The sequence below is a fragment of the Schistocerca nitens genome, chromosome 4, assembly GCF_023898315.1.
Source record: "Schistocerca nitens isolate TAMUIC-IGC-003100 chromosome 4, iqSchNite1.1, whole genome shotgun sequence".
NCBI classification, from domain to species: domain Eukaryota; kingdom Metazoa; phylum Arthropoda; class Insecta; order Orthoptera; family Acrididae; genus Schistocerca; species Schistocerca nitens.
The window spans coordinates 909,464,496-909,478,148 of NC_064617.1; the positions used below are offsets into that span (position 1 = coordinate 909,464,496).

At 42.8% G+C, this 13,653-nt stretch overlaps 1 protein-coding gene and 1 pseudogene across 1 annotated transcript in view; one reads left to right on the forward strand and one right to left on the reverse strand.

Moving 5' to 3' along the window:
- Positions 1-12,324, reverse strand: part of LOC126252655 (cytochrome P450 4c3-like) — a 42,005-nt gene extending 29,681 nt beyond the window's left edge. The window contains exons 1-2 of the mRNA XM_049953557.1: positions 12,103-12,324; positions 204-425 (exon numbers count right to left, since the gene is read on the reverse strand). Of these exons, the coding sequence (XP_049809514.1) occupies positions 204-425; positions 12,103-12,324 (444 nt within the window). The remainder of the gene's footprint in view (positions 1-203; positions 426-12,102) is intronic.
- On the forward strand, positions 4,836-4,953 carry LOC126253975 (5S ribosomal RNA; annotated as a pseudogene).
- Positions 12,325-13,653: the final 1,329 nt, after the last annotated feature.

The following is a 13,653-nucleotide window of genomic DNA, read 5'->3' on the forward strand; positions in this document are numbered from 1 at the left end:
TATGGGATGGAGTATGTATAGCAAAACATGCTGATGAGAAATTCAATATAATTCATAGTAAATTTATGTCGAGTAGTAGCTGACGAAATATAGCCAAAAGAGTAGTAGAAAAATTTAATTATTTCGTTCCAGTGAAATTCATGTCAATTGCAGTTACCTGTAGATGGAAATATTGATGAAAGTTATCAAAAACGAATACTCACCTCATTGTGTATTTCTTCCTCAGTCATATGCTGCCCAGGCTTCTGCTCTGAGAGGAAGTGGACCAACGGAGTCACGCCGTCAGCATTCCCGCCGTCTCTTGCAATGGCGAGGCCGCGCTTCACGAGTCTCCTGAACTCTGCGATGTGCTCCTTCACTGCCCGGCCTTCTGCACTCAGCCACATGGCGCCAGTAATCGTCTTCCAGGGTCGGACAATTATTGCCTAAGGAATACACACCATCCGCTGTAAGAGCAGAGTGTCTATGTCTTATGTATAAAAGACGTTTTTAATCAAACTAACAGTTACATTACGGCCTTTTACACGTCTTCCGATTTGTGCCACGGGACTCGCATTCGGGAGGACGACGGTTCAATCCCGCGTCCGGCCATCCTGATTTAGGTTTTCCGTGATTTCCCTAAATCACTACAGGCAAATGCCGGGATGGTTCCTTTGAAAATGCACGGCCGACTTCCTTTCCTATCCTTCCCTAATCCGATGAGACCGATGACCTCGCAGTTTGGTCTCTTCCCCCAAACAACCCAACCCAACCGATTTGTGCATTCTTTCCACGAGAAATCTTTGTTAGCTTGCAGTAACAACCCTTTTTAGTATGTAATATTTAATGCATTAGACTGTAAAGAAATGTCCATTCCTTTCAGTTGTGAAACTGTGTAACTGGCTTAAGAAGAGAATGTTGTTGGTTTATTGTAGTTCTCAGTACAAAGGCAGGTTTGCCGCAGCTCTCGACTCTGATCCGACCTGAGCAAGTCTTTCCGTCACTACGTACGTACTGCACGCTACATCCATTTGAATCTGTATACTCTATTCAAACCTGGGACACTACCAACAATTTTTACTTCACTCCAACCCTCCTCCTCATACACATACTTTCCCTACCTATTAGGTAATTATGTATTTCTTAGTGCCTTCTACACTGAAGGGCCAAAGAAACTGGTATAGGCATACGTATTCAAATACAGAGATATGTAAACAGGAGCCGCGCGAAGTGGCCGCGCGGTTAGAGGCGCCATGTCACTAATCGTGCGGCCTCTCCCGCCGGAGGTTCGAGTCCTCCCTCGGGCATGGGTGTGAGTGTTGTCCTTAGCGTTAAGTTAGTTTAAGTAGTGTGTTAGTTTAGGGGCCGATGACCTCAGCAGTTTGGTCCCTTAGGAATTCACACACATTTGAATATTTGTTAGCAGAAAGAATACGGCGCTGCGGTAGACAACGCCTATATAATGCAACAAGTGTCTGGTGCACGTGTTAGATCGCTTACTGCTGCTACAATGACAAGTTATCAACACTTAAGTGAGTTTGAAGTGGTGTTATAGTCGGCGCACGAGCAATGGGACACAGCATCTCCGAGATAGCAATGAAGTGAGGATTTTCCAGTATGACCATTTCATGAGTGTACCGTGAATCGGGTAAAACATCAAATCTCCGACATCACTGCGGTCGGTAAAAAGGTCCTGCAAGAACGGGACCAACGACGACTGAAGATAATCGTTCAAAGTGACCGAAGTGAAACCATCATCGATATGGGCTTCCGGATCCGAAGGCCGACTCCTGTACCCTAGATGACAGCACGACACAATGCTTTACGCCTTGCCTCGTGCCGTCAACACCGACATTGGACTGTTGATGACTGGAAACATATTGTCTGGTCGGACGAGTCTCGTTTCAAATTCTATCGAGTGGATGGACGTGTACGGGTATGGAGACAACCTCATGAATCCATGGTCCCTGCGTGTTAGCAGGGCAATGTTCGAGCAAGTGGAAGCTCTGTAATGGTGTGAGGTGTGTGCAGTGGGAGTGATATGGGACCCCGATGCGTCTAGATACCTCTCTGACGAGTAACATGTATGTAAGGATCCTGTCTGATCACCTGTATCCATTCATTTTCACTGTGCATTCCGACATACTTGGGCAATTACAGCAGGACAATGCGACACCCCACACGTCCAGAATTGCTACAGAGTGGCTCTGGGAACACTCTTCTGAGTTTAAACACTTCCGCTCCTCACCAAACTACCCAGACATGAACATTATTGACTGTATCCGGGATACCTCGCAACGTGCTGTTCAGAAGAGATCTCCACCTCGTCGTACTGTTACGGATGTATGGACGCCCCTGCAGGATTCCTGGTGTCAATTCCCTCCATCACTACTTCAGACATTAGTGTAGTCCATCCTACATAGTGTTGCGGCTTTCTGCGCGTTCGCGGGGGCTCTACACGATATTAGGCAGGTGCACCAGTATCTTTGGCTCTTCAGTGTATCAACGTAACTCTTCTTTTCGTGAATTTGTGTAACTTTCCCAGAAAATTTCACGTCCCTTTGGACTGGTGATGAGCGCCTGTGTCCGATAGATCTGTGACGTTCGACTTTTTGATCTTATTTACCGCCCAGAGCACAGCTGTTCTGGGCATGTGCAGAGAGCGCAGAGATCTTCACTGACACTCATGAATATATATTGCTGCTTATCTCTCTCCTCAACCTGAACTCTCTTTTCTGAGCAAAACAGCAGAAACACTCGTTCCCATTAGAACAAAATCCTTTCCGACCCACTCGGATTCTTACTCCAAGTCGTTCCCAATAGCAGGAACCCGAATCTAAAATGATTTCCCTCACGTCATTAGTAACAGTCTTCAGGTTCAGAAGACAGTTAATGACTTGTCTACTAATAGAATAATAATATCTGACTGTCTTGCAAGCACCCCTTACCCCATTACAATTAAGTACCTTTCTTGACAACCACGCCATTCTGAATTCCAGAAGCACATAACTGGTGCAGTCGACCATTAACTTGTCCTACTTAGAATTCGCTACGTACAGTTATAAACATATTTTGTATCTGTCGCTATCACTGTTATTATTGTTATTATGATTATTATTATTAGTAGCAGCAGTAGTAGTTGTGGTACTGATAGTATTGAAGATATTACACTATCTGATCAAAGGTATGCGGAACTGACCACCAAATTTCGCGAGACGCTGTCACTCCGGCATAAAAGGAGGCGTCGGCTTCTATGTTGCCAGCAGAGAAGCAGTAAGAGCAGTATTGGTCGGTCAGGAGAAATCAGCGACCTCGAACTGCATATCAATTGAGTACCAGATGTATCATGGACACTTCAAACTTTCTAAAGCTGCTCAAGTCCACTGTTGCTGATGTGACTGTGAACTGGAAATGCGAAGGAACAGTTGCAGCTGATGGATAGGGACCCTCGAGTATTGTGGAAGGAATCACTCGTGAGTTCCAAACTGCCTCCTGCAGTCCAGTTAGCACAAATATGGGCAAGGACTTAAAAATAATAATGTGATACAAAGTTCAGGCAGTTCCTCATCAACCCCATATTCCTATAGTCAGTGCAAAGTGGCGTTGGAGGTGGTGTAAAGAGTGGAGCCACAGGACAGTGGATGATGGGAAACGAGTGATTTGGAGTGATGAACCACGCTGTACCCTGTGGCAGTCCGATGGAACGGTTTTAGTTTGACGAATTTCTGGAGATCTTCACCTTCCATCATGGGCATTGTCAACAGTGAAGGTGGTATTAAGGTTGAGGATGTTCCATCGTGGGTATTCCCAAGGTGGTGTTAAGGTACGAGGATGTTCTTCAGGCTTAGTGTGTGGTCTCTTTATAATGCTTGACATCCCAACAATGAAGGTGGTGTTAAGGTATGAGGATGTTCTTCAGGGTTAGTATGTGGTCTCTTTATAATGCTTGAGATGTTCCGTCATGGATATTCCCAACAATGAAGGTGGTGTTAAGGTATGAGGATGTTCTTCAGGCTTAGTGTGTGGTCTCTTTATAATGCTTGAGGATGTTGTGTCATGGGTATTCCCAACATTGAAGGTGGTGTTAAGGTATGAGGATGTTCTTTGGGGTTACTGTGTGGTCCCTTTATAATCCTTGAGGATGTTACGTCATGGGTATTTCCAAGAATGAAGGTGGTGTTAAGGTATGAGGATGTTCTTTGGGGTTACCGTGTGGTCCTTTTATAATGCTTGAGGATGTTCTGTCATGCATATTACCAACAATGAAGGTAGTGTTAAGATATGAGGACGTTCTTCGGGATTAGTGTGTGGTCCGTTTAATGCTTGAGAAAATGCCACGTGTAGAATGATATGAACACATTTTACAGCATTATGTACTTGGTACAGAAGAGGAACAGCTGATAAACGATGATTACATCAGCATGACAGTACACCCTGCCATACGACAGCTGTGAGGCCATATTTATGGACAATAACCTTCCTGACAAATCCTAGCCTACCCACAGTGCGGACCTGGACATAGTAGAACACCTTTGGATTGACTTAGAACGCCGTTTTCGCTGTAGTCTCCAGTGTCCAAGATCTCTACATTTTCTGGTTTCAGATCTTGAGGGAGAGCGGGTTGCCATTCCTCCATACATATTCAGACAGCTCACAGAATGTTCCCCAGCAGAGCTGAAGTCGGCACAAAGGCAAAGGCAGACACAACCTGTATTAATGTTCAGTAATAAGCGTCGGGATACTTTTGGTTAGACAGCATAGTTCTAAGTCAGACTGTTATTTACAATTCTTATTAGAAGCATTCAAATTTTCTTTTAAACGATTATTAATTATTGTAATATCCTATCACTACCGTTGCCAACGGCCTTGCCGCAGTGGTAACACCGGTTCCCATCAGATCACCGAAGTTAAGTGCTGTTGGGCTGGGCTAGCCCTTGGATGGGTGACCATCCGGTCTGCCGAGCGCTGTTGGCAAGCGGGGCGCACTCAGCCCCTTGTGAGGCAAATTGAAGAGCTACTTGACTGAGGAGTAGCGGTTCCCGTTTCGCTGACCACATGCCCCTCCATATCCGCATCAGTGACGCCTGTGGGCTGAGGATGACACGGCGGCCGGTCGGTCCCGTTGGGCCTTCCAAGGCCTGTTCGGACGGAATTTAGTTTAGTTTCATTACCATTTATGATATTAAAATTATTGTAATTACATAAGTAACTAAAATATAAGAACTTCTGTTCAAATCCAAGTCCGAATAATATACTGTCGGTTGTGCACTATCGTGGTTATGAGGTAGTAGCTGTAGTGGTTGTGGAGAAATGACTTTTTGTGGAGTTCGCCATCACATCTTGGTGGTCGCAACAACATCTGAAGTCTCTTTCGCATCGATGTATTTTTCGAAGGAAAAAAAAAGTCGAGATTGTTGTGATATGTTCTCGGGCGTCTAAGAATATTCTTGAATGTTAACGAACGGTCTAGAACGTTCTAAAATGTTCACGAATGTTCTAAAGTACTATGTGCAAACAGCAGATATAACATTTATAAACACACTGGCAAAATCGTCTTAATCGATGAGTTGTGTAATGTAGTAAATACAGAGGAACAACTCGTCGAAAAAGTGTATCCCCTTGTACAGAGAAACTACACTACGTAAACAAAGCGTGGTTGTGATTGCGAAAAATTTTAGCTGTTAAAATGACGTACCTAACACACAAAGCAGCGATGATAGAAGCGGAAATATTAACTGGGAAAGAAAAAAAGGCGAGTCAATGTTCGTATCACTAATTCCACTCGTTTTAACCAAATTACCATTGAGTTTAAAAAGCATCCAATTTTCGGTATGATTACAAGTATCTGGTAAGTTTATCAATAAAGCATAAGGGCTGGCATTCGGATGCTGCAGAGTGCACTGAAAAGAGTTGTGTTTCCCGCATGAACAATCATACGTAGCATGATCGCATGCATGAGAACCACAATACCTGTCCGTCTCTGCACATGAGAGGAAAACATCAAGTGCAGTCACTACGAATATAAATAAATTAGGTTGTATAGAAATTAGATGAATAATTGCACATTTTTTCCAGTTCAGAAAAGAAATGACAAAAAAAAACATAAAGCGAATTGGGTCGTTTTCAACAAGTAAATAAATATAATAATTTTTTGTCGCAATTACTTTGAGTACCTTTTCAACAGTTAGTACTCATGTTTAGCATTCTTCAGGAGCGTCACGTCTCAAAAGTTCCCGTTCTTCATATCTGTATTGTTTACTGTGTACGTGCCATTCCCAAATAAGTAAATTAAGAGCAGGCTTCCCAACACTGAAATTTGTATTCGCTGCTAAAATATTTCTCGTTTTCAAACCAACTTTCCTTCGTATTGCCATTCCACATTTTATAAACTCTTTACTTCTGCCGTCGTCTGTTATGTTTGTGCACCCTTCTTCGAAAAAAAGGAAATCACAAATAAAAGAAAAACACTTTCTCTGCCACTTTAGCGTCTCTCCGAAACACCGAAATGCGCTATCTGTCATTATCAAATACTCGTTCTGCCGCAGCTCGCAGCTTCCTGATACTGGTTGGAGCTGGTTGCAAGGGGCGCACATCTCACACGATACAGTCCCAGATGAGACAACAGGGATGACGTCATGCCACCTGGAGGCTCACACAAGTAGCCTCACGTCTGTCAATTGTTTTTCATAGGACTGCGTGATGTCTGTTCTTTCGGACATGTCCGAAAGAACAGACACCACGCGAAATCCACATATGTATATCTACAGCTGTATTCTACCACTGTGACGTGCATGGCAGATGATACTTTCCATTGACCAGGTATGACGTTTTCCTCCCGTTCGATTCGCCTATGGAATGAGGGAAGAAATAAAAGCTTAAACGCTTCTGTCCGAGCTGCAGTGCGTCTACTTTTGGCTGGGCGCTGGGCGCTGTAGTACATTCTTAGGTTCCTTCTTGTTTCTAAGAGTTTGGCGTAGGATTTTGAGGGACAGTTGACATCTACCTTCAGCCATCTGCCAGTTCAGGTTTTTCAGAATTTCCGTGAGGCTCTCCGTGAGCCAAACGAACCTGTGACCATTCGTGCTATCCTCCTTTGTATAGTATCCTGTGTTATTCCTATTACGAATTCCCGCCCTGAAAACTGCACTCGTTAACACGCCACTTCCGGGATTCGGGGAACCAAGACACGTAGGGGTGCGTAAATTCCGTCCCGGTGGGAGCGGGAGCTGGAAGGGGGGGGGGAGTGCGGGGGGGGGGGGGGAGGTGAAGGGCAGGGGTGCTGACCGGAAGGAGCATCCGCCCACCCTCTACTACTAACACTCATTGCCAAATACAGTAATTAACAACCCGACACCGAGAAGACACGGGGTGAACGGCAGGGAAATAAGGAGAAATCCTATTAGGAATGGGCTCTTCACGCTTCAGCAATACTCTAGGACGGGCCGAAAGAATATTTTGTATGAAATGCACTTCTTGGAAGGACCGCAAGAATTTTTGTATGATATACCCTTTTTAGACTGAATGTATTTTCATAGTGTGCTACCAGTAAACTGAAGTCTGCCACCTGCTTTATCCACTACTCAGTCTACGTTATAATTCCATTTCATATCCGCACAAATTACACTGGAGTAATTGCGTAAGTAGGCTGGCTATATTTGTGACTTACTGATATTTCGTCATAGGAGATACTGCATTATTTTTTCGTGTAGTTTCTTTCTGACAATACTTCATCAGCTACAAAAATCCCGTGGTCGATATTCATATTCCCTGTCAGCACACTAACATACAACATGAACATATGGGGTGCCTTAAACGTTCCTTGGTACACCTAAAGTTTCTTGTACATCTGTAGAGGTATATTGTGTTTATGATGACACAAGGCACATGCGGCGTATTTATGCGAATGAACAGATGCACATGTTCAGACAAGAGGAAACAGACAGTAATTTGTAGAGATATGAACGTAGGCTTCTTAAAAGATTGTGACAAAAAATTAAGTCGGGTCATTATTTCGCTGTTTCAATCTGATTTCAGTAATGAATTTTCCAACTAGCGTGCAGAAAGATAACATGGCTCTAACTGGTATCATTTTTGTAGTCGCTGCTCAAACTGAAAAAAAAAAATTGTATTCAACAGTTAATGGACTGTCTGCTCATGATGCACAGTTAACAGAAAAAAAACAATGTAGCACCTTACAGATGTGAGGTGTGTTCATACAAAGCTATAAGGTTTATTAATCAGATCAGGATAAAAGGTTTTAACAAAAAGAAATTAATATGGGATGGAGTATGTATAGCAAAACATGCTGATGTGAAATTCAATAAAATTCGTAGTAAATTTGTGTCAATTAGTAGATTTCCTAAAAAGTTACCCAGAAAGGTAATTAAAAAGAAAACAGAAAAGCCACAGGAAACGAAACAGATTATATTCTCTTGTAAGAGGAAAAGATAACTTTATGTAAAGACTAGAGCATGTCAAGATCCAACGTTACTTGCATTCTGCAAAAAATACTGTGAAATTTTAACGAAAATTATTAAAATGTTAAGATATATGCGTGTTCTGACATAAATTAATAATGCAGATAACGAGATTGAAACTACAATACATCTATATCTAATAGATTAAAGCTATACAGGGTATTGGGAAAAAGGAAGGAGGGCAACCACACAGTGCACAAGATACCATTACAATTAAATTAAAAGACAATGTTGTTACTCTCAGTCAGCATAGTTCTCACACTCCTCTTCGACAGTCCGCTGTGGCCGGGCGGTTCTAGGCGTTTCAGTCCGGAACCACGCGGCTGCTACAGTCACAGGTTCGAATCCTGCCTCGGGCATGGATGTGTGTGATGTCCTTAGGTTAGTTAGGTTTAAGTAGTTCTAAATCTAGGGGACTGACGACCTCAGATGTTAAGTCCCATAATGCTTAGAGCCATTCGAACCATTTTTGAACTCCTCTTCGAAAGTAAAGTTTCTTCCCTTGTAAACATCTACACATATGAACTGGCTAGAAAGAATTGTTACAATTGGCTGTGTCGGCAAGTTGGATGTGATTTCCCCACTGCTTTGTACCAAACTATACAGTACCTTACTAGTCGTGATGAACTTTCTCCATTCTTCGAGAACCTCATGATGGGATTTATTGCGCCAGTTTCCTGCGAAGTGGGGTGAACAGAGATTCATTTTGGTGCCGGTGGCTTCTCTACCCCTTGCAGTGGTCGTGATTCGGGGGGTGTGGCTATTTACTGATTGTCTCTGTCTAAAATTTAGACAGACAGTGGGTTACTGCATGCTAGCGCTTCTACCTGCTGTCACATTCCCCGATACTCGATAAAGGTCGCCTGCCATCAATGCATTGTTATCATCTGTGGAGGCAGTTTCCCCCAAGGCCACTTCTCACGGCACACTTTTGACATGGTGGCATTTTATTGACTAGTGCTTCCTAGATCCTGGAGATGTGAAGACTGTCAACTGTCGAGCTCTATCGGTCTGGCCATAATGAAATGCATTGACATGGGAAGTGTCTCCCATCCCATGCTTCATTGTCATCTCATACTCGTAGGTCAGTACGGTATTTACCAACCGGTATCCCTGTCACGGTTCCGTTCTCATCGACTGCCTGAGCAACAAAGTAGCCACTGGCAGTGCTTCTTTCATGATTATTCAGATTTCAGAGATAAAGGAGAAGTGGCAGTCTATCACTTGAAGATTGAAACTGTCGGTCTGAGAACGACTGACAAGGTAAGCACCCCACATTCAACGGCTAAAAGCGAATAAAAAAATGTTAAAGTATAGAGATTGTCAGTTCTACCACTAATTCAGGTTATTTTCTGTAAAATTTTGCAGTTGTTAGCGAACATGGAGGGCACAACAAAGAACGCCACTAAAGAAATGGCAATGTGCAACAGACAGTTATAACCAGCACAGTCACAAGATCTATAAATGTGACATTATTTAGCGAAAAGCTAACATTTCTTTTGGAACAAAATACGGTAACAAATGCAGTAGTTACTGTGTCGTATTTGCCAAAAGAGAAGTTGCTGTGCCGTCTTATGTTCTTCCCGTATTTTACACTGAACTGCAAATGTGAAATCTCAGCAGTACTGAAACACATCTGAGTGGAAGAATATGCATACGAGACGAGGAAAACTAGTGGACATTTTCGGTGTATCTGCACTGTAAAAGTGCAGTATTAAAAGGTAGGGTGGCATCTGCAATACCGAGGCTTTTAACGCCTGGAGTGTCAGCAACCAACATCACATCAATGCTTCAAAGATGCTTAACACACAGGGGACAATTTTCCTGAAGACAAACAGCCATGCTCCGACCGTCCACCAGGAAGCAACCCAAATGCCACCAGAGGCCACAGGTTGCACGAACCTATTCTCTTTTGCACGAACGTGATCGAAAATAGGCCCACCTGCATCCTAGCGCAGAGAAATATTTAGTGCAGTGCTCTGTCGATAACAGACATGTTTGCTCTGAGTAAGTGTTTCTGCGCCAGGCGCTGATTCTGAAAGGATTTCATGTAACAGGGGTCTTACCGGATAGTCGCCTCCACGACGTCACCGCCATTGGCGTCTGACCTTGGGACTTTAGGAGCAGCCAGCTGTGGAGTTGAGCGTGTTTTTCACCTGTTCACCTGTTCGTGGCAGACTTGTCGGCTTATAAATTTATTCCTGTTCATTGTTCAAATGGCTACATGCCAGGCTTAGACAATGTTGCTCCCTACGTGACTTAAGCTTTGTTCATGCTGTTTGCATTTTAACAATAAGCATCCTGCGGAACTAACATTTTTATAAGGAGTGTGTTTAATGAACTTAGTTACAATCTAACCGGCCTACAGTTGCTATAAGTATTATTTTTCTGTTACAAAAAGTTTAAATCTACATCAGGGTAGATGTGCTATAAACCTTTGATAAATGAACATGTTCATCCATTCCTACCTAGAAATTTTTTATGCCAATGGTGGACATATCAATATCATTAAACAGGTCTTTTCCATAAGCTGTCCCATACCCCTATCTTAATCATTTCATTGAGGCACATGGCTTTTATGATGTCTTCTGACGTTTGAAAAATTGTAGGAAATGGTCAGTGACCCACTATATGACTTCCTCAAAACGGAAAGGAAATATGTACTCCACTTAAACTAATGCTAATGAGTATTCTGTTACATTTATGTCTAAACAGTGAGGACTGTAAGAGAAAAACGAACATTGAAGGGAAATTCAACCATCTGAAAGAAGCAAGACTCTTTGGTGGGTTAGGGATGTAGGAAATATCAAATTGTGATCAGGGTATTTGAAACAGCGCTACAGGTGACTCGTACCTAATACTATCATCTACTTAAAATGATAATGATTGCCGTTTTAAGTGACTAAATTGCATAGTCATTACTTCCCTTTTCCCATTTAAGAGCAGAAAAACCATAACACTACGTGTGGGAAAAGTATCTTTACGCAAAACAGTGCTTAAATGGGGTCAGGGTAAAGAAACGTAACGTGACTGAACCATGGACAATAATTTTGAGTTAGACAAGTGGAAAGATAGATGAAACAGTCAAAAAATATATGAGCAGTCACAAATGGTACGCGAAAGAGAAACATTGTTCTATAGCCACCTAAAAATTAATCCCAGTACAATGAATAAATATGCATCAAACAGATGGCCTAGAATGATGTTAAGATCATTCAAAGAAACTAAGGTAGACATGTAGACGCTGAATATATACCTATACAGGCTCCTCCACTCGTAAATACGAGAAAATGTATAGTTGTTTGGGGGAGGAGATCAGACAGCGAGACCATAGGTCTAATCGGATTAGGGAAGGGCGGGGAAGGAAGTCGGTCGTGACCTTTCAAAGGAACCATCCCGGCATTTGCCTGGAGCGATTTAGGGAAATCACGGCAAACCTAAATCAGGATGGCCGGACGCGGGATTGAACCGTCGTCCTCCAGAATGCGAGTCCATTATGCGCCACCTCGCTCGGTAAAATCGTATAGATTTAAATTATTTGTTCGTTGCTATATAAAGAAAACCGTTCCTAAAGCCAAGACTTTTACAGATAAGGTAGCAAGGGTGCAGTAAAAGTAAAAGAGTTTGAGCGGTTTAGTGGACTCACCGACATTTTTCTGATGGCCGCTATACGGGAATGCTTGCGCCGATCCGGCTCCAGGCGGTCCAGCTCGACGCCAAACATTGCCTTCATGATGGTGCGCAGCGCACACACCATCAGCATGGGGTACACGTCGACCGTGGCCCCCGCAGTCTCTGCCAGCTTCTCACACAAGGAGAGCCCGCTCTCGTTGAACGTTCCCATCAACTTCATGAGCACCTGCGACATGGCAGTAGCACTCCTGATATATAGCACATGTCTTCTTTAGGAATTAAGATGCATTATTAAGTGTTTGCCTATACCCTTGTCATACTACTTTTCATTACACATAGTACTATGACAAAAGCTTCTCGAAAGTAGAGTAGTAGCAAATGAAGTGATCACAGAATCGAAAAGGAACAATAATTCGGAAGGCTCCTGTACCTGATGGAGTCTCCTTTGTATTCTACATGTTGTGAGGTATCACCTGTAGTTATGTGATGGGAATAGAAGAAGTAGTCTAGTCCACTAACAGTTAGTGCTAGTGACTACATTGTGACTGGAGGAAGTGGTTGGCAGAGAGAGTGGGGGGAGTAAGCAGACGATACTCACAACTGTTGTTCGATTTATTCCTGTCTCGTACATATAAATTACGATGACTCCATCGTGCCACGTTTCAAGAATGGTTAACACCTCCTGTGGTTCCATTACACTTAAAAATTAGCTGTGTTAAATCTTGGTTCACTGGGATAATCGGATGGGGTGCCCTTGGACCTCCACAATCGAAGACTGTAGTAAAAAAAAAAAAAAAAAAAAAAAAAAAAAAAAAAAAAAAACTGTTTAAGTGCTATGTGACGCTATCAGGCTCAATTTGCACCTGATTGTAGTATTGAACCCTACGAGACCACTGGCTTCATGAACTAGCGCAGGTCGCCTGCATGTGGGGGCAAAAACATCACAATCTAAGATAAGGACAGTTCCCAGCCCCCTATCGACACCCATACCTTTCCCTTCCACCACCCAGTGCCCCTACACACTTCCCTCTCCAGCAATTAACAGTACAGTAAGACAGTGAAAAGTTAGTCGCAATGCAGTATTTTAACTAGCAGTGAAAAAGTAACAGAGAATCACAAAGTATCCCTAAAGCAGTCACCGAAACATTATAAAAACGCCATGATAAAATATTAACTTTATCTTGCAATACAGAAGTTTGTCATCTCCTGCTGATAATTTCAACCATTACATTAATCCTCATGCCTTACCATGCGGCATAAAACATTTATCATTTTCGGCTGGTTATGCTAATATGTACTGTCACACAGAGGAAACTACATGACGCTTTGTTGAAATAGCGTACTGAACAGTAGCAATATACATTCATATGGGTATGAGACGAGGGTTGCTATGCTTTCATGGTCACTGAAATATTAAAGAGACTGCAATCTAGGCGTACTAATTGTATCTTGCAGTACAAGACGCTTGGAAACTTATGCTGACAATGCTAAGCAAACAAGGAAGTGACAGTTGTCACAAACAAATAGGCATTTGGAACTGTAGCAGTATTTGACTGTGTATGTG